The sequence below is a fragment of the Hyaena hyaena genome, unplaced genomic scaffold (assembly GCF_003009895.1).
Source record: "Hyaena hyaena isolate Hyena2069 unplaced genomic scaffold, ASM300989v1 scaffold_2221, whole genome shotgun sequence".
In the NCBI taxonomy this organism is placed as follows: Eukaryota; Metazoa; Chordata; class Mammalia; order Carnivora; family Hyaenidae; genus Hyaena; species Hyaena hyaena.
Window position 1 is genome coordinate 50,714 of NW_024082834.1, and position 26,488 is coordinate 77,201.

General features: G+C 38.1%; 1 protein-coding gene across 1 annotated transcript; it reads left to right on the forward strand.

Moving 5' to 3' along the window:
* Positions 1-2,160: 2,160 nt before the first annotated feature.
* On the forward strand, positions 2,161-23,781 carry LOC120227340 (dentin sialophosphoprotein-like). Its single transcript, XM_039225477.1, has 3 exons — positions 2,161-2,347; positions 10,879-13,495; positions 23,670-23,781. The coding sequence occupies exons 1-3, from the start codon at positions 2,161-2,163 to the stop codon at positions 23,701-23,703; spliced, it is 2,838 nt and encodes a 945-aa protein (XP_039081408.1). The 3' UTR covers positions 23,704-23,781.
* Positions 23,782-26,488: the final 2,707 nt, after the last annotated feature.

Consider the following 26,488-nt stretch of genomic DNA (forward strand, 5'->3'; position numbering starts at 1 on the left):
ACAATTATAAAAATACTAGCTGGGCTTGAGAAAAGCATGGAAAACATCAGGGAGACTCCTTATTAAAGAGACAAAAGAGCTAAAAAACAATCAGGCTGAAATGAAAAATATAATAACCAAGATTCAATGCTGACTGGATGTAATGACCTCAAGGATGGAAGAAGCAGTGCAATGAATAAGCGATATAGGGGATCAAATTTTGGAAAATAATGACAGTGAACAAAAGGAGAGAAAAGTCATGGATCATGAAAGTAGACATAAGGAACTCAGTGACTCCATAAAATGTAGTAACAGTTGTATCATAAGAGTTCCAGAAAAGAAGAGACAGAAAAGGGGGCAGAAGATGTATTTGAGGCAATCAGAGCTGAAAGGTTCTCTAATCTGGGGAAGGAAACAGACATCTAAATCCAGGATGCACAGAGAACTCCCATCAAAATCAACAAAAATAGGCCAACACCAAGACATATTGTAGTTAAATTTGAAAAATGTAGTGATAAAGAAAAAATCCTAAAAGCAGTAACCAAAAGAAGTCCCTAACTTAGAAAGGAAAACCAGTAAGGTTAGCAGCATGTATCTCCACAGAAACTTGCCAACCCAGAAGGGAAAGGCATGATATATTCAATGTGCTGCATGGAAAAAATCTGCAGCCAAGAATACCCTATCCATCTAGGAAGAGTATAGAAAGAGATGTAAAGAGCTCCCCAAACAAAAACTAAAGGAGTTTGACACCACTAAACCACCCATGAAAGAAAAGAAATACCCATAGTGACAAACACTAGAAATGAACAGAGAAAATATCCAGAAACAACAACAAAACATGTAATAAAATGGCACTAAATACATATCTGCCAGTAATTACTCTGAATTTAAATGGATTAAATGCTCCAATCAAAAGACATACAGTGTCAGAATGGATGACAAAAAATAAGACCCATCTATATGCTGCCTACAGGAGACTCATTTTAGGCCAAAAGACACCTGCAGAGTGAAAGTGAGGGGAATGGAAAAATATTTATCATGCAAATGGAGCTGAAAAGAAAGCCAGAGTAGCAAGGCTTATAGCAGACATACTAGATTTTAATATATTTTTTGAAGTTTATTTATTTTGAGAGAGAGAGAGCAAATTGAGGAGGGGCAGAGAGAGATAGAGAGAGAATCCCCAGCAGTCTCCTCACTGCCTGCACAGAGCCCAACACAGGGCTTAAACCCATGAATCGCGAGATAATGACCTGAGTGAAAACCAAGAGTCAGATGCTTAACCGACTGAGCCAACCAGACACTCCAGATATACTAGATTTTAAACCAAAGACGTTAACAAGAAATGAAGAAGGGCATTATATCATAATAAAGGAGACAAGACAACAAGAATATCTGACAATGGTAAATATCTATGCCCCCAACTTGAGACACCCAAATAGGTTTTTTAATTAATAACAAATATAAAGGGGAGAAGGAGTTAAAATGGTATAGTAGGGGGACCCAGGGTTGCCTTGTTCCTAGAACACAGCTAGATCAACATCAAATTCTTTCAAACACCTAGGATAATTGATCTGAGGATTAAGAGAACAATCTATTTAATTAGAGGGAGAGAACATGGCAGGTAAGAGGTGCAGAGATGTGAGTTGGGGGAGAGGAAAGCTGTGGTGCTGCAGAGGAGAGGGAGCCCTTTTCTTGGAGAGAAGACAGAGGAGATGGGGGAAAGATGTAAGCATGTTGGGTTCATATAAGAAAAACACTCCCCCAAAACCATTGATTAGGGAATCAAGAAGAACTGACTATCACAACTTTTTGCAAACAGTGGAGCTCAAATTTTAGATGTCCCTGCCATTCACAGGAGTTGAATAGGCAGGCAGCAGTGCTCCTGGGAAGGATGGCAGAAACCTGGGAGTGTACAGTGGACAATGTGGTGTGGAGATCCCCTTGTTCACACTGGGAGAGGATATTCTTCTTCCTGGAGTTCATTTAGAAGAATGTATATTGCTTCTCCAAAGACAAAAGACATCATTGAGCAGGCATCATTGAGTGGCCATTAAACAACAGGGGACAGAAGTTCAGAGGGCAGAAGTGCAAAGGGCAGATAACCTGGTTGCAGCTTTTTGCTGTGCTTCACCATAAATTCCAGACACCTGTACAGTCATGCAGTGACTTTTCTGGGGCAGAATGGTGCCAGGTGCAGTGCTGCAAGGCTTCCTCCAGAGGAGAGGAATAGGTCTATGCTTTGCCAGGTACTTTATGATTTGGAGGTTTGAATCCAAGCCAGGCAGCAGATATAAAACACAGGAAAAATTTGAGGACAAGGATCTAACAGAAGCATGGGACACAGGAGGGGGTGTTTGTTCACTTTACGGTGAGGGTTTCCTGAACAGTGGTGGGTGTGAGCTCCCCTTCCCAAGGATGAGAGAGCAGGGTGACACCATCTTCACTCCTGCCCACCAGTATGGTCGGAATTCAGTGAACAACAGAGTGCCCTCATTGGAGCCTGGAGTTGCTTATAGAAAACTTCACCCCCTGGCACCCCGCAGGGGCATCTTTACTAGGTCAGGCCTGACTGTGAGCCAGCACAATGAGCTTCTGCCCCAGAGGGCCAACGCAGTCTCCCTGTTTGCACCAAGTCTACTGATCATAGAGTGCACCAAAGCATCACCTTCAGTTCTGGTGGAAATTGGACCAGGCTTTCTTTCTTTTTATTTTTTTCCTTTGGAATCAGGCTTATAAGTTTTTTTGTTGTTCATTTGTCAGTTTTTTCTTTGATGAGGATTCTCTTTCTTTTTCATTGGAATCAGGCTTATAGGATTTTTTTGTCTGGTTTGTTGTTGTTGTTGCTGTTGTTGTTTCTTTTCCTTTTCTCTTTCTTTTGATTCAGTCTTTTTAATCAGGCTTATTTTAACAAACAAATAAAAGCACTCCTAGTTAAAGGTCCAAACACCCTTCCCCCACCCCCGGAAGTAAGCAAGGAGGAACTCTGTGGAGGACCCACCTGTAGGAAAGAGCAGCCAAAGCAAAACAGCAGAGTGAACACCGTATACACCAGGAAAACTTCCTGAAGGGCCAAGTCCTGGACAATGTATACCCCTCCTTAATATGTCATTACTCTCAGGAGCAGGAAACATAACTGGTTTTCATAACACTCAAAATACAGAAACCTATACAAAATGACAAGATAGAGGAATTCTCCCCCAAAAGATAGATCAAGAATAAATTACAGACACGGATTTGCTGAAAACAGATAATTACAAACAAAAAGGAAATCATTGATAATAATACAATAATAGTAGGGGACTTTAGCACCACAGTGATATCAATGTACAGATCATCCAAGCAGAAAATCAACAAAGAAACCATGGTATTGAATGACACGCTGGGTTAGAGGACTTAACAGATAAATTCAGAACATTTCATTCTAAAGCAGCAGAATACACATTCTCCTCAAGTGCACATTCTCCAGAATAGATCACATACTAGGTCACAAATCAGCCCTCAACAAGTACAAAAAGTCTGAGATCATACCATGCATATTTTCAGACCTCAATACTGTGAAGCTTGAAGTCAATCACAAGAAAAAATTGTAAAGATAACAAATACATGGAGGTTAAATAACATGGCACTAAAGAATAAATGGGCTTAACTAGGAAATTAAAGAAGAAATAAATACATGGAAACAAATGAAAATGAAAACATGATAGACCAAAACTTTCGGGATGCAGCAAAAGTGGTCATGATGTTTATAGAAGTGCTGTTAACAATAGCCAAATTATGTAATGTCAATCAACTGATAAATGGATAAAGGTGTGTGTGTGTGTGTGTGTGTGTGAGAGAGAGAGAGAGAGAGAGAGAGACATGGAATAGTACTCAGCCATAAAAAATGAAATCTTGCCATTTACAGAGAACCTAGGTGGCTCACTTGGTTAAGCGTCCAACTTCAGCTCAGGTCACGATCTTGCCATTCCCGAGTTCAAGCCCTGCATTGGGCTCTGTGCTGACAGCTCAGAGCCTAGAGCCTGTTTCAGATTCTGTGTCTCCCTCTCTCTCTGCCCCTCCCTAGCTTGAATTCTGTCTCTTTTTTTTTCTGTCTCAAAATGATAATATTTTTGTCTCAAAAAATAATATTAATAAATAAACATTTATAAAAACATAAGTCTTTCCATTTGCAATGACGTGGATGGAGCTAGAGAGTATTATCCTAAGTGAAATAAGTCAGTTAGAGGGGCGCCTGGGTGGCTTAGTCGGTAAAGCGTCCGACTTTCGCTTAGGTCATGATCTCGCGGTTCGTGGGGCCCTGCGTCGGGCTCTGTGCTGACTGCCAGCTCAGAGCCTGGAGCCTGTTTCAGAGTCTGTGACTCCCTCTCTCTCTGACCCTCCCCTGCTCACGCTGTCTCTCTCTCTCTCTCTCTCTCTCTCCTAGAAATAAATAAATCATTAAAAAAAAAAAAGAAATAAGTCAGTTAGAGAAAGGCAAATACCATATGGATTAACTCATATGTGGAATTTAAGAAACAAAACAGAGGGTCATACATGAGGGAAAAAGAGAGGCAAACCAGAAAACAGACTCTTAACTATAGAGATGAAACTAAGGGTTGCTGGAGGTGAAGTGACTGGGGGAATGTGTTAAATGGATAATTATTATTAAAGAGGACACTTCTGATGAGCAGTATGTGTTGTATGTAAGTGATCACTAAATTCTACACCTGAAACTAAAAAGAAAAAAAAACAAAAGACAAGTACCATATGATTTTATTTATATTTGGAATCTAAAAAAGAAAACAAATGAACAAACAAAAACCAATTTTTATTAAGTTAATTTTTGTTGTTAGGTTGTATATTAGGTTCTTAAGTCTGCCATAACAAAGTGCCACAAACTGAGTGGCTAAGAAAAAAAAAATCTTATAGGTCTGGAACCTAAAAGTCAAATCAAGTTTTTAGCAGCACCATACTCCTTATCAATGCTCTAGAAAGAGGACTTCTTCTTGCCCCTTCCAGCTTCTGGTAACTGCAGGTATTTGATGGCTTGTGGCAGGATAATTTCAATCTCTGCCTCCATCTTCACTTGATGTTCTCTTTGTGTCTTCTCACATAGTCTTTGCTCATTATCTGTGTTCAAATTTGCCCTTTTATGAAGAGACAAGCCATATTGGATTAGAGAACACCCTAGTAACTTTATTTTAACTTAATTACTTCTGTAAATACTATTTCCAAATAACTTCACACTCAAGGTACTGGAAGTTAGGAGTTCAACGTACCTGTTCTGAGGGATACAATACAACCCATAAGAACTTGTATTAGTTATTTTTATATTCTGAACCCTAGAAGCTGATTAGAAATATAATTTGCAAATATTTGGATTTGGATAATAATAAGTTTGGATTCTATATGTAGTCTTTTCATTTTGTTGACATTTTGGCCTTTGATACCAAAAAGTTTTCAATTTTTATTTTAATTGAAGTATAGTTGATATCCAATATTAGTTTTAGGTTTACAACATAGTGTTTTGACAATTATATGCATTATAAAATGCTCACCAAAATATGTGTAGTTATAATGTATCATCATAGAAAACCATTACAATATTAATTATATTCCCTATGCTTTACTCTTTATCCCCATGAGGTATTTATATTTATTTTATAACTAGAAGTTTGTATCTCTAAATCTCCTTTACCTATGTAACCTATGCTCCATTCCCTACATGCTACCAACCACCACTTTGTTCTCAGTATTTGTCTGGTTTTTTTTTTATTCATTTGCTTTGTTTTTAGATTCCATGTACAAGTGAAATTACATGATATTTAACTTGCTCTGTCTGACTTTTTTCACTTAGCATAATACCCTCTAGGAATATCCATGCTGTTCTGAATGACAAGATTTCATTATTTTTAATAGCTGAGTAATATTCGTGTGTGTGTGTGTGTGTGTGTGTGTATGTGTGTGTGTGTGTGTATCACATCTTTATCCATTCACCTATCAGAGAGGACACTTGGGTTGCTTCCATAATTTGGCTATTGTAAGTAATGTTGCAATAAACGTGTGTGTGCACCTTTTGAATTAGTGTTTCCATATTCTTTGAGAAAATACTGAGTAGTGTGTTTATTCGATAGTATGGTAGTTCTATTTTTAATATTTTGAAAAAACTCCTTACTGTTTTCCACAGTTGATGAACCAGTTTGCATTCCTACCAACAGTGGAAAATGATTCCTTTTTCTTTACATTCTAACTAGTACCAGTTATTCTTCTGTTTTTGATGTTAGCCATTCTGATAGGTGATGAAGTGATACCTCATTGTGGGTTTAATTTGTATTTCACTGATGATGAATGATGTTGAACATCTTTTCATATGTCTGTTGGTAATATGTATGCCTTCATTTGCAAGTATCTTCTAAAATTCAGTAGGTTGTCTTTTAGTTTTGTTCATAGTTTCCTTTGCCGTGCAGCTTTTAATTTTGATGTAGTTTCAATATTATTTTTGTTTTTGTTTCTGTTCCCTCAGGAGACATATCTAGAAAAATGTTGTTATGGCCAATTTCAGAAACATACCTACCTATGCTCTCTTCTAGGATTTATGGTTTCAGGCCTCACAGTTAGGTCTTTAATTCATTTTGAGTTTAATTTTATGGATAGTGTAAGAAACTGGTCCATTTTTATTCTTTTCATGTAGCTGTCCAGTTTTTCCAACACCATTTTTTAAAGACACTGTCTTTTTCCCACTGGATATCTGATCTCAGGGGGAAAGCTCTCAGGTTTTCCCCGTTGAGGATGATCTTAGCTGAGGACTTCTCATACATGGCTTTTATGAAGCTTACGTAAGTTCCTTCTATACCAACTTTCTCGAGTGTCTTTATTAAGAAGAGATGCTGTATTTTGTCACATGCTTTTACTGCATCTATAGACAGGATCATATGGTTTTTATCTTTTCTTTTGCTGATGTGATGGATCACATTGATTGATTTGCGAATATTGAGCCAGCCCTGTAACCCAGGAATGAATCCCACTTGATCTTCGTGGATAATTCTTTTTATGTGCCATTGGATTCGATTTGCAAGAATCTTGTTGAGGATTTTTGCACCTGTACTCATCAAGGATATTGGCCTGTAGTTCTCCTTTTTTGCTGGGTCTCTGGCTTCAGAATCAAAGTGATACTGGCTTCATAAAATGAGTCTGGAAGTTTTCCTTCGATTTCTATTTTTTGGAATAGCTAGAGAAGAATGGGTATTAATTCTGTTTTAAATGTCTGGTAGAATTCCCCAGGGAAGCCATCTGGCCCAGGGCTCTTATTTGTTGGGAGATTTTTTATAACTATTCAATTTCCTCACTTGTTATGGGTCTGTTCAGATTTTCTCTCTCTTCTCGTGTGAATTCTGGTAGTGAGTGTCTGTTTAGGAATTTGTCCATTTCTGGGGCGCCTGGGTGGCTTAGTCGGTTGGGCGTCCGACTTTCGCTTAGGTCATGATCTAGCGGTTCGTGGGTTCGGGCCCCGCGTCGGGCTCTGTGCTGACAGCCAGCTCAGAGCCTGGAGCCTGTTTCAGTCTGTGACTCCCTCTCTCTCTGGCCCTCCCCTGCTCACGCTGTCTCTCTCTCTCTCCTAGAAATAAATAAAACATTAAAAAATTTAAAAAAAATAAAATAAAATAAAGGAATTTGTCCATTTCTTCTAAAGTGTCCAATTTGTTGGCATTTAATTTTTCATACTATTCCCTGAATATTGTTTGTATTTCTGAGGGCTTGGCTTTAATAAGTCCATTTTCATTCATGATTTTGTCTATTTGAGTGCTCTCTCTTTTCTTTTTGAGAAGCCTGGCTAGAGGTTTGTCAATGTTGTTTATTTTTTCAAAAACCCAACTCTTGGTTTCATTGATCTGTTCAACTGTTTCTTTGGTTTCTATGTTGTTTATTTCTGTATTGATTTTTATTATTTCTCTTCTACTTGGTTTGGGGTGCCCTTGTTGCTCTCCCTCTAGTTCCTTTAGGTGTGCTGTTAGATTTCACACTTGCACGTTTCCTAATTTCTTGAAATAGGCCTGGAGTTCAATGTACTTTCCTCTTAGGACTGACTTTGCTGCATCCCATAGAGTTTGGATTGTTGTATTTTCATTTTCATTTGTTTCCACATATTTTTAAATTTCTTCTCTAATTGCCTGATTGGCCCATTCATTCTTTACTAGGGTGTTCCTTAACCTCCATGTGTTTGGAGGTTTTCCAGACTTCTTCCTGTGATTGATTTCAAATTTCAGAGCATTGTGATCTGAAAGTGTGCATGGTATGATCTCAATTCTTTTATATTTATTGAGGGCTGCTTTATGTCCCAGTATGTGATCTATCTTGGAGAATGTGCCATGCGCACTTGAGAAGAAAGTGAATTCCATAGCCTCAGGATGTAGAGTTCTAAATATTATCTGTCAGATCCATCTTGTCCAATGTATCATTTAAATCCATTGTGTCATTACTGATTTTCTCTCTAGTTGATCTATCCATTGCTTTAAGTGGAATATTAAAGTCCCCTGCTGTTAGCACATTCTTATTGATAAGAATTTATCGATAAGAATTTATCTTATCTATCGATAAGAATTTATAATTAATTGTTTTATATATTTAGGTGCTCCCATAGTCGGTGCATCGACATTTATAATTGTTAGCTCTTCCTGATCGATAGACTCTGTAATTATTATATAATGCCCTTCTTCATCCCCTGTTACTGTCTTTACTTTAAAGTCCAGTTTGTCTGATATAAGTGCAGCTACTTCAACTTTCCTTTGACTTCCAGTAGCATGAAAGATATTTCTCCATCACCTTACTTTCAATCTGAAGGTGTCCTCCAGTCTAAAACGAGTTTCTTGTAGACAGTAAATAGATGGAATTTGTTTTTTTAATCCATTCTGCTACACTTTGTTTTTTTATTGGGGCATTTAGTCCATTTACATTCAGTGTTATTATTGAAAACTAAGGGTTTTTGGGGTACCTGGGTGATTCAGTCAGTTGAGTGCTGAGTTCGGTTCAGGTCATGATCTTGCAGTCCGTGGGTTCATGCCCCATGTCGGGCTCTGTGCTGACATCTGAGAGCCTGGAGCCTGCTTCGGATTCTGTGTCTTCCTCTCTCTCTCTGCTCCTCCCCGACTTGCACTCTGTCTCTTTCTGTCTCTCAAAAATAAACATTTAAAATTTTTAAAAAAAGAAAAGAAAAGAAAAATAAGGTTTAGAGTCATCGTGTCCTTTGTGGGATTCATGCTTATGGTGGTGTCTCTAGTATCTTGTGTTCCTTGCAACATTTCCCTCAGAGAATCCCCTTCAGGTTTTCTTGTAGGGCTGGTTTAGTGGTGATGAATTCTTTCAATTTTTCTTTATTTTAAAGACTTTTATCTCTCCTTCTATTCTGAATGACAGGCTTGCTGCATAGAGGATTCGTGGCTGCATATTTTTTCTGTTTATCACATTGAAGATTTCCTGCCATTCCTTTCTGGCCTGCCAAGTTTCAGTTGATAGATCGGTCACCACTGTGATAGGTATCCCTTTGTATGTTAGAGCCCTTTTCTCCCTAGCTGCTTTCGGATTTCTCTCTTTGTCCTTATATTTTGCCAGTTTCACTATGATATGTCATGCAGAAGATCAATTCAAGTTACGTCTGAGGGGAGTTCTCTGTGCCTCTCAGATATCAACATCTGTTTTCTTCCCCAAATTGGGGAAGTTCTCTGCTATAATTTGTTCAAGGACTTTTTCAGCACCTTTCCCTCTCTCTTCCTCTTCTGGAATTCCTATGATATGGATATTATTCCATTTGATTGTATCGCTGAGCTCTCGAAATCTCCTTTCATGTTCCTGGATCAGTTTATCTGTCTTTTTCTCAGCTTCCTCTTTTTCTATAATTGTGTCTTCTAAATCACTTATTCTCCTTTCTCCCTCTTCAATCCATGCATTCGATGCCTCCATTTTATTTTGCATCTCATTTGTAGCATTTTTTTTAAATTCATCACAGCTATTTTTAAACTCCATAGCCTTTGTAGCAGTAGTTTCTCTGATGTCTTCCATGCCTTTTTCCAACCCAGCGATTAATTTTATGACTATTGTTCCAAATTCTTGTTCAGTTATGTTGCTTATATCTGTTGCTTATACCTGTTTACAGCAGTTCTTTGGCTGTCATTTCTTCCTGATATTTCTTTGGAGGAGAGTTCTTCCATTTCATCATTTTGGTTAGCTTTCCATCTCTTGTTAGTTTTAAAAGTTTGTTATCCACCCTGTACCTGTGAGTCTTGCTGTATTAAAGAATGCTCTTTGACTGTCCATGGCCTGTCCGTTCAGAAAGTGTTCTTTGAATGGTGTCTCTTGATCTCTCTTGTTGAGACCTTGATTATTTTATTTTCCTACTCATTGTGGTATTTGGGACTCTCCACCATGTGTACTTTGGCTTGTTTCTTGAGGTAGCCCTCGCTGCTGCCTGGTGCTGCATTTGGTCCAAGGCTGGTTGCATGGCAGGCACAGGAGCGCTGTCCCAAGGTCACGTGCTCTCAGTTGCCCCTGTGCTAACCAAACTTTCGAACGTAAGTTTTATCTTGGCCACATTGTGCCAATGAATTCGTGTTATATAAGTTGTTTCCAAAGAATAAGCTCTCCAAATCTGAGCAGTGTTGCAATATAAGATTATTTTTTTTCATTTTTATTTGTTAATAAGAAATATAAGATGAACCTTTTCATTTTTTATTTGTTAATAAGCTTAAGATGACATCTACTTGAGCAGAAATTTTAGGATTATGGCCTCCTTTTGAAATATCCATTAGAGATAAACTGTTGAAGAAAGTGGCATTTTTCCTTTGTAAAGATTTGTGTTGTAATGTGAATGTCAAAGTAAAAATTTATTATTCATTTGTTATTTTTGCTGTTTTATTCGTCTCTTCCTAGCAGTTTCCAGAACTCAATTTGTAAGATATCTGAGTGATGACAAGATTTTGAGATTTAAAGAAGTATTTCCAACTCTCAATGACAATCATAAATCACAGCAAAAGCTAAAGAAAAAGCACAGCCACAGCCTTTCTTCAGACCCAAACACATTCATGGATAACGAGCAACCCAGAAATAGAAGGCCCCAAATTTCAGTCTGTAAAAGTCATTGCAAGGACTATCATTTCCCACAAAGTTTTCAGAATTCCCAGCCTCAAATAAATCCTCTTAATCTTCTAATTTCTGAGGATTATACCTCTAAAGTATCAATACCTCTCTGCCACCCTATGTCCATGAACCCTCAGCATGCTGTACACCCCAAGACTCACAGAAATAACACATATTCTTTAGACACTGAAGCTTCTATATGTTCCAAATATTTAATGGAAATCAGTAATTCTCTTTTTCATAAATGTCTTGTAAATTCTAATGATGATTCAGACCCTGATTCTTCTTTACCTCTCCAATTTCCCTTAGGTTCTAAATATTCTCTGAACCTCAAATCTATTAGACACCACAAGACTTCTCGGAATAGCCCTTTATCTCAATCCATGGATCCTAAGCATCCTGTGGGCATTGGTTGTCCTTTACGCCAGGATGATTCTAAATATTCCTTGGACTCGACTTCTTATTTACATTGTGAAAGTTCCTCAGCTGTCCAAGATCTCATAGACTCTACTGCTATCCATACCTTTCCCATGAGTCCTCAAAATACTATGGGGTCCCATAGTACACCTGACCCAGACAATGTTCTCAATACCAGCAATGTTCCTGGCCTTGAAAATGAGGGCAAGTGTAACCTTACTGCTAAACTTGAAAATGAGGCCAATCCTGACAATGATACTAATCTGATTAGTGCTAGAAATCTCAAAGAAAAGGCCAGTGCCAGAGACAAGCCTCTTCTCAAAGATGATACAGACCATGAAGATGAGACAGACTCTGAAGAGGAAAAGGATTCTGAAGATGAAATAGACTCTGAGAATGAAAACAACAGAAAAGATAAGAAAGATCCCAAAGATAAGTCTGACCCAGATGACAGTGATTCCAAAGATAGCAATGCTGAAAATAATGCAGACACAAACAATGGATCTGATCCTGGTGGTGATGCTGACCCTACAAGTGGAGCTGATTCCAACAATGATGGTCACTCTAACAATGGAGCTTACTCCAACAGTGAACTTGACTCTAACTTTGATGATGCCACTAACAGTGATGCTAACTCCATATATAGCACTGATTCTGATGTGGAAAAACACACCATTAATTCAGACAATACCTCTGGCCTAAACAATGGTGTTGATCAGGACAGTACTGCTAATTCCAGTAACGGCACAAATACAAACTCTATCTCTGGGCTGCAGAATGGAACTGGCCTGAACTATACTTCTTGTTCCAGTAATAGTGCCGGTGCTAGAAATGCCACTGGGTCAGGCAATGACATTTGCCCCCATAATGGTAACAGCCCCAGCAATAGACCTGGCTCTAAAGTCAGTAGATCTGGCCTCCAAAACAATGCCCCTGACTTCCAAAATATCGTATCACATTCCAACAGTCTTGACTCCAGCAACAATGACTCTAGTCAGAAAATCAATGGTCCTGGCCTGTACAACAATAGCCCTGGTCCCAGTAACAATAGCCCTGGCCTTAAAATAGATCCTGGCTCTAACTATAATATCAGGCCTACTAATGCTACAAGCCACAATAATTCTATTAGTTCTAACGAGGATGCTGACTCCAAGCATGATACAAAACCCACCATTGCTACTGACCATGACTATGCAGTTGTCCCGAACTATGACTCAGACCTTGACTATGTCTCAGGATTTACCCATGCAGTAGGTTCTAGCCTTCTAGTCAACCCCAACTATATTGCCAAAAATAGTTATGCTGTCAGACACAGCTCTACAGCTACCACTGTCAATTTCATTGACACCAGCAATACAATTAGTCGTAGTGGTGCTATTAGCTCTAGCTATGCTGCTGACACCAGCTGTGCCTCAGGCATTAACCATGACCCTAGATTAATTCATGCCTTTGAATCCAACTTTGTCACCAACCCCAATTATGATGCCACAGATACTCATAATGTTCATAATTCTACCAGTACCAGCAATATTCATAATCTGTCTAAGCCTGAATTGGAAATTAGTACCAGTTCCTCCATTCCTAATATGGTTTGTGCTAACTCCCCTACTTTTGCTGCTGGCACAAACTATACTTCCACTCCCAAAAACTTGATCACCTCTGAATTTTCTGATTCATCTGTGCTTGGTATAAATTATACAATTTTTGATAACCACAAATTTGGTACCTGCCTCAAAGACTCTGCTGGCTCCATGGATTCTTCTAGCTTTAATCATGCCACTGAGTCCAAGGATGTCCTTGATGCCAAAGAAGTTGACTTTTTAAAAGATATCTCCAGGATCCAGAATCCCATTAGTATCAAGTATCCTGCCGATTTAAACTTTCACTCTAATTCAAATATTCCACTCCCGAGTTTTGACATTACAATAGAAGCTGAACCACCAGATGTTGTGAAGTTTGGTGTATCATCAGGGGCTGTGAATCTATTTTTAAGGTAAGTTTGGATTTTTGACTAGAATTTCTTCTCCATTTCCTATAATTCATAGTCACTGAAAGGACCAAAAAACTTCCTTTTAAAAATTTACTTGAATATTCACGCCATGGAAGAGAGGAGACAATATGTCCAGTGTTACTTACTTTTTGGCTCCTGTAGCCAGCAACATGGTTTTCCATTTGAAAGATACATGTGCTGTACAGCTGATAAATAGAAACATGGCCTTGATTGCACTGTGGCTGGCTCATATACTACCTCCATCAAGGGTGCAAGTATTGGTTTCATCCCTCTATTTGCAGAGAGAGTAAAGTTAAATAAACCTTAAATACCATAAATGAAGACATTTGAAACTACTATCTCCATGGGGCGCCTGGGTGGCTCAGTCAGTTGGTTAAGCGTTTGACTTCAGCTCAGGTAAGATCTCACGGTTCGTGGGTTCTTGCCATGCATCAGGCTCTGTGCTGACAGCTTGGAGCTTGGAGCCTGTTTCGGATTCTGTGTCTCCCTCTCTCTCTGCCCCTACCCCACTCATTATCTGTCTCAAAAATAAATAAACTATAAAAAAATAAAGAAAGAAACTACTATCTCCAAAAATCCTATTTTATAAAGAAACTGGAAAAAATAATTATTATGTTCTAATTTCTAATTTAAAAAATAGAATTTTAATTAGTTTGGTGACATAATTATTAAGAAGCAAAGAACCCTGAACTTTTTCTAATTTTGACTTAAAATTTTCTTTATCTTATTTCTCCTGAAAATAAGTAACATATGTTTAAATTTTATCAAATACTTCTACCACTCTGAATTGTATGTACAAACTAAGATTGCTAAAAGTTTGGAAAACTATTTTTGACATGAGCAACTAATATTCATTCTGATGAAATTTTACAAAGATACTGTCATTGAGACATAATTTAGTTGGTACATATTGAATTTTAATCTTATTAGACATGATAAACAAATACATTTAACTTGGATTGTAGTGTCTGTATGCGTAAATGTGCAACTTGAAAACATTACTTTGTTTTCTACTAGAATGTGTAATTAAATATAAATGTATATTTTTAAATAAAGCATATATTCTATAGCCAAGATGAAAGTACAAAATTGGTATCTCTCTAAAGCTTTTACTTTAATAGAGAAAAATTTTGTGATTTTTCCAGGAGGACCACCTCTCTGAAAATAGTTGTAAATATCTAGTATAGTTTTATATTTCCACCATATATAAATTTAAGGGTAATGTCCAATAATAAGTAACAAAAATAATATTGTTAAGATGCAAGGCTTAACACCAGAAAAAAAGATATTTTCCTAGTTGTTTTATACAAATGAACTTTTATAGTAGTATTAAAACTTTTGAAATATGTTTCTTTTATGACTTTTATGTTTTTGGATTAATGAGAATATGGTTATCATAAGTTTTAGTTTACTAGTTAAGGAATACTTTACAGTTTGACTCCTAGTATATAAGAATTATATTTCCTAAGTTTGGGTATGTGAAAAATAGCAAGTTAATTTTAGATGAAAATTACCTTCAAAGCAGGGCATTTTCCCTTTTCCCTCAAAATATAATGAAAATTTTCAAATAAACGGTATACACAAACAAAGCATTCTTCTCTTAGAGCTTTGGTATTTCCACATTTTCCTGGATTATCACATCCTTGTCCATATCTCCATTATATACAACTACAATGAGGATAATGGAGGTATGTTCCCCATTAAAATAATTTACGAGGGGAGAGAAGCTCACTTAAAAGGAATAATACTTTTCTACTAACCATAAATGAACCAAACAACCAACTTAACATAAGAATATATTGTCAAGGGGCACCTGGGTGGCTCAGTCGGTTAGGCGTCTGACTTCGGTTCAGGTGAGGATCTCATGGTTCGTAGGTTCAAGCCCCGCGTCGGGCTATGTGCTGACAGATAGCTCAGAGCCTGAAGCCTGTCTTCAGATTCTGTGTATCCCCCTTTCTCTGACCCTCCCCTGCTCAAGCTGTCTCTCTCTCCAAAATAAATGAAACATTAAAAAAAAGAATATAGAGTCTAGCCATTTGTACCATCTTCATTCATTATTTCACTTGGCACTTAATAATTAAGCAGTGTAGAAGGCTCAAAAATATGTTAAGTTAAAAACATAGTGCCCTTTAGAGGGAGGGGGCAAGATGGAAGGAAGTAAGGAGCTCTGTACTTGCGATCGTGCCCATACATCACACGGAAAAGATCTGAAGCCATTGGAAACCTTACAAAACCTGAGAGATTGGGAGAAAAAGGATGCAGAATCCACTGAGAAAGACTTCTAATGTGAGTGCGAACTGGGGCAGATAAAATTGGGCGTGGATCGGAGACTCCAGGGTCGGAGGCGATCCCCCTCTACCCTCTACAGGGGGTGAGAGAGGAAAAAGAGAGAGTCCGAAACAGAAAAACCTCCACTCGGGGGGAAAAACCTCCACTCAGGGCATAGAAAGACCATACTTGCCAAATACCTGCACGCCAGGTCCCCCTGCGCCAACTCATCCTGGGGGGGCTGAGTGCACAGACTGCTTCTTTGTGCTTGCTTCTGGCGGACTGGACTTCAGAATAGCGGCGCGCATGCCACCATTGTCCTCCCGGGCGGCTTGGGCCCCAGAAAGAGCCACGCGCCGACACCTAGCATCCGCGATCCTGGCTGCCTGGAACTCTGGAGGGAAGGCAAAGAGCTAAAAATTGGAAAATTTGCCTGTGAGTTCGTGTTTCGGGTGACGAGCCATAGAGGGACCTGGTTTTCCTCACTCCAGCGGGCTGCACGCACCCAGCAGGCAAGCCCCCGCCCATGCTACCAGCCCGAGCCAGAGAAGGAAGCAGCGATTCTGACTCCACCCCCAGAGCTCGGCAGGGGGCCTGGAATTGCCTGAGGGGGTTGCCTGGGAAGTTGTGTCTAAAGCAATTTCAGTGGGGCGCGCAGACTGGGATTGGGAGATTAAGACTGGCCTGAGTTGAAGAGTGCAACCAGCTTTGGCTGCGCCGGGGTACGGGGAGTTTATACGCCCAAAAAAGCGAGGTGCAGCGCTTGGTTCAAAAAGGGACTGGAGCACCGTCACTCTCCTCCCCACAACCGCCAAGGCAGAACTCCCGCCTGAGGCATTGGATCACACCACGCCCATCCCTGCTGGAGAGCTGCCCTCCTACCCCTTTTTTTTTCTTTTTTTCTTCTTCTTTCACTTTTCTCCCCAGAACACTGACCTGATTAACTCTGGTCGCCGGCTTGCTTAAACAATCAAAATGAGTCCATTCTGTAGATGAAACTCTACACCTACCGACATTTTCATCTCTTTCTCTTAAGAGTAATTAGACTATATAGTTTCTCTGGATAACACCAGCATCCTTCTCTCACGTATCCAACCATATTCTACCCTTTACCTCTTTAAAAAAAGCTTCTTATCCCTTCTGCCTGTTCATTCTATTTCCAATTTTGCCTCATCTCCGCCCTGTCTTCTCTCTATTTCTCTATGCTCTTCAACCAGCACTGAATATACATGGCTATTTAACTGTAGCTGGGAAATCCGGTTATATGACTTAAACCATTCTTTGTCCATCGGTTTTCTTCTTTTTTCCCTTTCTTTTCACCTTTTTGACCCTTTTATGTATTTCATACTCCCAATTATTCGCCCTCCCTCCTCTGTCTTTTCTCTTACCTTTTTCGTTTTCCCACTCACTTTGCATGTTAGTTGAATTAGCCTGTGCGTTTGTGTGCTCCTGCACCCTGTGTGTTTGTCTGTCTGTTTTCTTTTCCAGGGCTACCTCAAGAAACAAGCCAGAGTACACAGGTGGAGAGTCCCAAATATCACTACGAATAGGAAAATAAAATAACCAAGATGCCAACACGAGAGACCAAGAGATACCATTCAAAAAACACTCTCTGAAAGGATAGGCCCTGGACAAAGAGTCTTCCTGGATACAGCAGCACTCATAGACACAGAGAGCATTAACAGGTCTTTAAAACCAACAAGACCTGAAAACTAACTAAAATAATGAAACGAAAGAGCTCTCCTCCAAAGAAACTCCAAGAAGAAATGACAGCTAATGAACTGCTCAAAACAGATATCAGCAGCAAAACTGAACAAGATTTTAGAATAATAATGGTAAAATTAATACCTGGGCTTGAAAAAAACAGGGGACATCAAAGAAACTATGGCTACAGACAGAATGGAAAATAAAAATAGGCATGAAGAATTTAAAAAGGCGATAAATGAGATACATAATAAATTAGAGGCCTCCAATGCACGGATTGAAGACGCAGAAAGGAGAAAGCTGATTTAGAAGACACCACTATAGAAAAACAAGAAGCTGACCAAAAAAGAGACAAACATCCAGGAACAGGAAAGAAGAAATGGAGAGCTCAGCAATACGGTCAAACGCAACCATATCCATATCACAGGAATCCCAGAAGAGGAAGAGAGGGAAAATTGCTGAAGGAGTCCTGGAACAAATTATAGCAGAGAACTTCCCCAACCTGGGGAAGGAAGTAAATGTTGAAATACAAGAGGTTCAGAGGACTCTCCTCAGATGGAACTTGAATCGATCTTCTGAACGGCATATCCTAGCAAAAATGGCAAAATACAAGGACAAGGAGAGAATTTTGAAAGCAGCTAGAGAGAAAAGGGCCCCAAGATACAAAGGGAAACCTATCAGAGTGGTGACAGACCTATCTACTGAAACTTGGCAGGCCAGAAAGGAATGACAGGAGATCTTCAATGTGATGAACAGTAAAAATATGCTGGCAAGAATCCTCTATCCAGCAAGCCTGTCATTCAAAATAGAAGGAGAGATAAAAACCTTTCCAAATAAACAGAAATGGAAAGAATTTGTCACCACGAAGCCAGCCCTACAAGAAATCCTGAGGGGGATGCTCTGAAGGAAAGGTTGCAAGGAACAAAGATACCGGAGACACCACCACAAACATGAACCCTACAAAAGATACAAAGACTCTAAACCCACCTATTTCAATAATAACACTGAATGTAAATGGGCTGAATGCTCCAATCAAAAGACATAGGGTAGCAGAATGGATTAAAAAACAGAATCCGTCTATATGCTGTCTACAAGAAACTCATTTTAGACGGGAAGATACCTTCAGATTAAAAGTAAGGGGATGGAGAAATATATATCATGCTACAGGAAATCAAAAGAAAGCCGGAGTAGCGATACTTATATCAGACAAACTGGACTTTAAATTAAAGACAATCACAAGAGATGAAGAAGGGCACTACATAATAATTACAGGGTCCATCCATCAGGAAGAACTAACAATCATAAATGTCTACGCACCGAATATGGGAGCACCTAAATATCTAAAACAATTAATCACAAACAGAAACAAGCTTATAGATAAGAATGTGCTAATAGCAGGGGACTTTAATACTCCGCTTACAGCAATGGATAGGTCAACCAGACAGAAAATCACTAAAGAAATAATGGACTTGAAAGACACATTGGACCAGATGGATCTGACGGATATATTTAGAACTTTACATCCTGAGGCCAGGGAATTTACTTTCTTCTCAAGTGCGCATGGCACATTCTCCAAGATAGATCACATACTGGGACATAAAGCAGCCCTCAATAAATATAAAAGAATAGAGATCATACCATGCACACTGTCAGATCACAATGCTTTGAAACTTGAAATCAATTACAGGAAGAAGTCTGGAAAACCGCCAAAAACATGGAGGTTAAAGAACACCCTTCTAAAGAATGAATGGGCCAATCAGGCAATTAGAGAGGAAATTAAAAAATATATGGAAACAAATGAAAATGAAAACACAACAATTCAAAATCTATGGGATGCGGCCAAGGCAGTCCTAAGAGGAAAGTACATTGCTCTCCAGGCCTATTTCAAGAGATTAGAAAAAGCACAAGTCCAAAATCTAACAGCTCACCTAAAGGAGCTAGAGGCAGAGCAACAAGAACGCCCTAAACCCAGTAGAAGAAGAGAAATAGTAAAAATTAGAGCAGAAATAAACAACATAGAGACCAAAGAAACAATTGAACAGATCAATGAAACCAAGAGTTGGTTTTTTGAAAAAGTAAACAAAATTGACAAACCTCTAGCCAGGCTTATCAAAAAGAAAAGAGAGAGCACCCAAATAGACAAAATTATGAATGAAAATGGACTTATTACAACCAACCCCTCAGAAATACAAGCAATTATCAGGGAATACTATGAAAAATTATATGCCAACAAATTGGACAACTTAGAAGAAATGGACAAATTCCTAAACACACACTCACTACCAAAATTCACACGGGAAGAAATAGAAAACCTGAACAGACCCATAACGAGTGAAGAAATCGAATCAGTGATCAAAAATCTCCCAACAAATAAGAGCCCTGGACCTGATGGTTTCCCTGGGGAATTCTACCAGACATTTAAAACAGAATTAATCCCAATTCTTCTCAAGCTATTCCAAAAAATAGAAGTCGAAGGAAAACTCCCGGACTCATTTTATGAAGCCAGCATCACTCTGATTCCCAAGCCAGACAGAGATCCAGCAAAAAAAGAGAACTATAGGCCAATATCCTTGATGAATACGGATGCAAAAATTCTCAACAAGATCCTTGCAAATCGAATCCAGCAGCATATCAAAAGAATCATCCACCAAGATCAAGTGGGATTCATTCCTGGGTTACAGGGCTGGTTCAACATTCGCAAATCAATCAATGTGATACATCATATCAATAAAAGAAAAGATAAAAACCATATGATCCTGTCAATAGATGCAGAAAAAGCATTTGACAAAATACAGCATCCCTTCTTAATAAAGACTCTCGAGAAAGTTGGGATAGAAGGAACCTACTTAAACATCATCAAAGCCATCTATGAGAAGCCTTCAGCTAACATCATCCTCAACGGGGAAAAACTGAGAGCTTTCCCCCTGAGATCAGGAACACGACAGGGATGTCCACTCTCACCACTGTTGTTTAACATAGTGCTGGAAGTCCTAGCATCAGCCATCAGACAACAAAAGGAAATCAAAGGCATCAGAATTGGCAAAGAGGAAGTCAAACTTTCACTCTTCGCAGATGACATGATACTCTACATAGAAAACCCGACAGACTCCACCAGAAGCCTACTAGAACTGATCCAAGAATTCAGCCAAGTTGCAGGGTACAAAATCAACGTACAGAAATCGGTTGCATTTTTATACACCAATAATGAAGCAACAGAAAGAGAAATCAAGAAACTGATCCCATTCACAATTGCACAAAAAACCATAAAATACCTCGGAATAAACCTAACCAAGGATACAAGAGATCTGTATGATGAAAACTATAGAAAACTTATGAAGGAAATTGAAGAAGACACAAAGAAATGGAAAAACATTCCATGCTCATGGATAGGAAGAATAAATATAGTTAAGATGTCATTACTACCTAAAGCACTCTACACATTCAATGCAATTCCAATCAAAATTGCACCAGCATACTTCTCAAAACTAGAACAAACTATCCAAAAATTTGTATGGAACCACAAAAGACCCCGAATAGCCAAAGTAATACTGAAAAATAAAACCAAAACGGGAGGTATCACCATCCCAGACTTCAGCCTCTACTACAAAGCTGTCATCCTCAAGACAGTATGGTATTGGCACAAAAACAGACCCATAGACCAATGGAACAGAATTGAGAACTCAGAAGTGGACCCAAAAGTATACAGCCAACTGATCTTTGACAAAGCAGGAAAGAATATCCAATGGAAAAAAGACAGCCTTTTTAACAGATGGTGTTGGGAGAACTGGACAGCAACATGCAGAAGAATGAAACTAGATCATTTTCTCACACCATGCACAAAAATCAACTCAAAATGGATAAAGGACCTGAACGTGAGACAGGAAACTATCAACACCCTAGAGGAGAAAGCAGGAAACAACCTCCTTGACCTCCACCGCAGCAACTTCTTACTTGACACATCCCCAAAAGCAAGGGAATCAAGAGCAAAAATAAACTGTTGGGACCTCATCAAGATTAAAAGCTTCTGCACAGCCAAGGAAACAACCCAGAAAATTAATAGGCAACCAACGGAATGGGAAAAGATAGTTGCAAATGACATATCAGATAAAGGGTTAATATCCAGAATCTATAAGGAACTCACCAAACTACACGCCCGAAAAACAAACAACCCAGTGAAGAAATGGGCAGAAGACATGAACAGACACTTCTCCAAAGAGGACATCCAGATGGCCAACAGACACATGAAACGATGCTCAGCATCCCTCCTCATCAGGGAAATACAAATCAAAACCACACTGAGATACCACCTCACGCCAGTCAGAGTGGCTAAAATGAGCAAATCAGAGAACTCTAGATGCTGGCGAGGATGTGGAGAAACGGGCACCCTCCTACACTGTTGGTGGGAATGTAAACTGGTACAGCCCCTCTGGAAAACAGTGTGGAGGTTCCTCAGGAAACTAACAATAGAACTCCCCTAGGACCCAGCAATAGCACTGCTAGGAATTTCCCCAAGGAATACAGAAATGCTGATCCATAGGAACACATGTACCCCAATATTCATAGCAGCACTCTCCACAATAGCCAAAACATGGAAAGAGCCTAAGTGTCCATCAACAGATGAATGGATCAAGAAGATGTGGTTTATCTATACCATGGAATACTCCATGGCAATGAGAAAGAATGAAATCTGGGCATGTGTAGCAACATGGATGGATCTTGAGGGTGTTATGCTGAGCGAAATAATTCAGGCAGAGAAGGACAAATACCATATGTTTGCACGTATAGGAGGATTAGGAGGGACTTAATGGAGGAACAAAGGGGAGAAGAAGTGGGTAAATGGTGGAGGAAAGGGGAGAGGCAAACCATGAGATACTCTTGAGTGCTGACAAAAACTGAGGACTGATGGATGTGGGGGGAGGGGAGATGGGCATGGAGGAGGGCACTTGTGGGGATGAGCACTGGGTGTTATGTGGAAACTAATTTGACAGTAAATTATTTGTAAAAAACAAACAAACAAAAAAAAAACCATAGTGCCCTTTAAAGTGCTTTTAATCTTTTCCTATATTAATAGGAAAACAAGTGGGTATTGGAGAATAGAAAGTATGTGAAGACAAATAAAATATTATCTCACTGAGTTCTTAGAATGGTTCGAAAACATTTTTGTTGTTCAGATTACATGTCACCAGTGTATTAAAGTAGTTGGAAATATGTGTGTATTAATTATTATACTTGTTGCACTTTTCAAAAATAACCAGCAACTCCTGAAATTATCTTCCTTTTTGTGAAGGTTAACATTGGCTCTCATGGATAATGGTTTTAGAACTATGTTACTAAAAGCCTAGTATCATTTAATAAATTATCTAGAAGTCATTTACAATTCTTAAGAAACAATATCATTCCATATTATATAGATAAAAATAGTGTCCTATCTGAAACTTTTAAAATAGATTTTATTTATAAAAAATTATTCAAGGATTTAATTAGTTGAAGTTCTTGACAACATCCAATGTACTTAAGAACACCTGCGTTAGTATCATTAAAAGAAATGGTAATCTCTGATGTATTGTATATTTTTATAAAAAAACAAAGATGATTCAGTAGTGATATGGAAGAAAATGTTCATATAGTATAGTCTACTATAACCAGAGTTTTGTAAATTGAGAGTTATATAAGTCTTCTTAGCAACAGATATCTGAATATACCAAATGTGCTATGCTTTTTGCACCAAAGTTCTCTTAAAAATTAGTATTTCTAGTAATTGCTTCAAAAATTAACAAAAATGCTTTTGTTTGTAAATATCTTGAACATTTTAGGAATCTACAGATAAGTCTTGGTTCAGGAATGTCTAAATTCATAGTATAATGTCATCAAAATGGATTAACTAAAGTTGACAGAAGTTTTCATATTTTCATTTCAAAATGGTCCATCCAGTGTATCTTTTCCTTTCTGATCATGGAACCATTAAGGTAGATGAATAGGTTTAATTCTTCTTCTGCCTAATATTCATTGAAATAAATCTTAGTTAAACCTATCCTTTAGGCATATTTAAGTATATAGTACCAACATACTCCAAATAATCAAAGCAATGTCCTGCCTTGTAGCTTCTTAATTATGTTTACATATAGATAAACAGTTTTTCTATTTATAGCTTTTTTAAAAAGTGATATATTGTGTTTTGTTACAGTGGGAGACATGCTTTCTGGGAATTTTCAGTCTAAAATAACAACAAACCATCTCCTATCCAAATATACTGCAACTTGCTCAAGGTCTGTTAATTGTTAAACTTCTTTACTGAGGTCATCTGTGCACAAAATCTTTCCATAAAGTCACTCTTTTATATATCAATTTGATAATTTCTTCATAATACTAAAGTGCTTCCATGGTATCCTATTGCTGAGTTCCTTATTAAATAAGACAGAATCCTGAAAGTGTTTAATTAAAATATGGTGAACTAAGTTGGCATCTCTTTTGGAAGTGAATTGGTAAAAGATCTTAAATTGAATGTAACAAAATAAATAATATTAAGCAAATAAAAGAGTTCCTCCTGCCAACCATATGATCTGCCCATTGTTCTCTGAATAGTTTGGGGGGAAAAAACAATTGTTCATTTGTTTAAAGATCAAAGTCTCAGATTGAATCTAGCCTTCTTCCTTTATCTGTACCATGTATAGTTTTCTGAGCCAACCACAAATGTACAGTGACCCAAGTGAGAAATCCAAAGGAAAACCAGCTATCCCAAGTAAAGTGCACTTTATTACTGCCCCCATTGTGGAAAATCTGTGCCAGTGACCTTCTTTCTGTAGGAATTTCAAAATTATATATTTTCCTTGATGCCTCACGAGTCTTTGGCCTGACATCCTCAAATATAACCACAGAATCAATGATAAATCTTATCTGAGTAGATAGAAAAAAACAGACAGCATCAACTTGAGTCCAAAAATTGGCATAGACTAACTTAGGAACACTTTAAGACTATTACTCAGCATCATAAATGTTAAATAATTGACTAAAGAGACATTTTATTCTCAAAAAGATTTCACTAGGTTTTCAAATCTCAGAAATGTTTGCTAGAGTGACACCAGTGTAGATGTGGTGCATTCAACAGCTGCAGGGTCTGTACAATATGCCATGTTTTCCAGGTTTGAAAAAAAAAAAACAAAAACGGAGGCAGTAGTGTCTGAATTTATTTCACCTTCTCCTTGAGGGATAATTAATAAACTACATTTTCCAAAGTTTTAAAGTCTGAGTTTGCATGTATTGGGTATCAAAGACAATAAATGTGAAATGAATAAATCAGCAAAGTATGAAATTTCAGTTTTTGTCTCTCATAAGTCATGTCAACCAATCCACTTCTAAAGTTACCTGGATTCATTAAGTGGAATGTTTCGGGATAGAAACTGTTGACCCATTGTAATAGAATCCTTCAATAAAATGAAGAATGTTGATAAGTAGGTAGTAGCAAGAGAGGGTTATATTTGAGGTAAAGACAAAGGAAATAATGTTATATAGAGAAAGAGGGATATTGTGGAATAATAAACATGATTACAATAATCTTTATTTTTTTTATCATATCATTGAATCCCTATGTGTTCTGGCTGGTCCAGGTACATTTGTAAAAAATATTTTTCTTCTACACCATCCTTTGTATTTCCTGACCTGCCCCTATCTCGTCACACACACAGGCATACACACACACAATCGCAGACTTTTTAAAGTTTCAAATACCAAGAATATAAGCATTCTACATTAACAAATGCTCACTTGTTAACCACCAGCTTCTGTTTTTCCCATTCTGAGGTCACTTTAACACCCTGATCTACTAATTCCATTCAAAAAGTAACAAAGCTGTCAAGCTGTTCTGAACTAAGTGGACTTCCTTTTTTGTTTTGTTTTGCTTATTTTTGAGACAGAGAAAGACAGAGCACGAGTGGGGGAGGGGCAGAGAGAGAGGGAGAAGGAGACAAAGAATCCAAAGCACGCTCCAGGCTCTGAGCTAGCTGTCAGCACAGAGCCTGACGATGCTGGGCTCGAACCCACAAACCGTGAGATCATGACCTGAGCAGAAGTCAGACGCTTAGCCGACTGAGCCACCCAGGCGCCCCTTAACTAAACTACCTAATTGCTGATTCTTGAAAGTGGGTCTCCTAATATATCCACTACCACCACATTTTTACCTTGTCACAAAGAACCTGTAAAAATACATATACACGTGTGTGTGTGCGGCACACACACACACGCACACACACACCATTGATAACTTGTTCGGCTTTTGGATTACTTTGAGAACCACAGCCATCTGCATTCTTAGAGTGATTTTAATAAGAAAGCCATTTTTATTACAAATAACATGTTTGTAAGAAGTTGGGAACAGTCTGTTCACACTTACTGTCTTGGTACTCCCTGAATAAAAGGATAACCTATCAAGTTGTAAATGAAGTAGAAACAATAGAAGAAACAAGCACCAGCACTATCTTATTTCATCACATAAATATTATACCACAAATGGACAACGTTCACAGGCAAGAAGCATAGTTCATCTTATGTAGCTACATAGTGATAAATAATGAGGTAAACACAATTTTATTCTAGGCCTTGAGAAGACAATTTATAGATAGTTGCAAAAGGCTCTGAATCAGAATAAGATTGCTAATTGTGAGAATTTGAACCAAAAGTTCCAAAAAAATCAATTCTCAGTATGAGTATTACCATGGCTTTATACTAGTCTTGAATATATTTTACAAATAGAACATGATGTGACATAATAAAGACATCAATGTTGAAATTGTAAAATATATAAAAATACATAAAATTCAGTGTAAATCTTCAGGCAGCCATTTCATAACCAACATTTAGTAGCACTTAATGTCTGACATAGATTCTTGAGTTTTACATGTAATTGTTCATTTAAACCTCTGAAATAATCCTATGAAATTACATCATTTTCCTTATTATCCTTATTTTACAAAGGAGGACTACATTATGTAGTCAAATAGCCATTTTATG

Bases quoted from the DNA above. Each gene is read 5' to 3' on its own strand.
- LOC120227340 (XM_039225477.1), top strand. From the start codon at position 2,161: ATGGTGCCAGGTGCAGTGCTGCAAGGCTTCCTCCAGAGGAGAGGAATA. The intron at 2,348-10,878 runs GTGAGGGTTTCC...GTCTCTTCCTAG, and splicing joins GGGTGTTTGTTCACTTTACG to CAGTTTCCAGAACTCAATTT. The intron at 13,496-23,669 runs GTAAGTTTGGAT...GTTTTGTTACAG, and splicing joins GCTGTGAATCTATTTTTAAG to TGGGAGACATGCTTTCTGGG.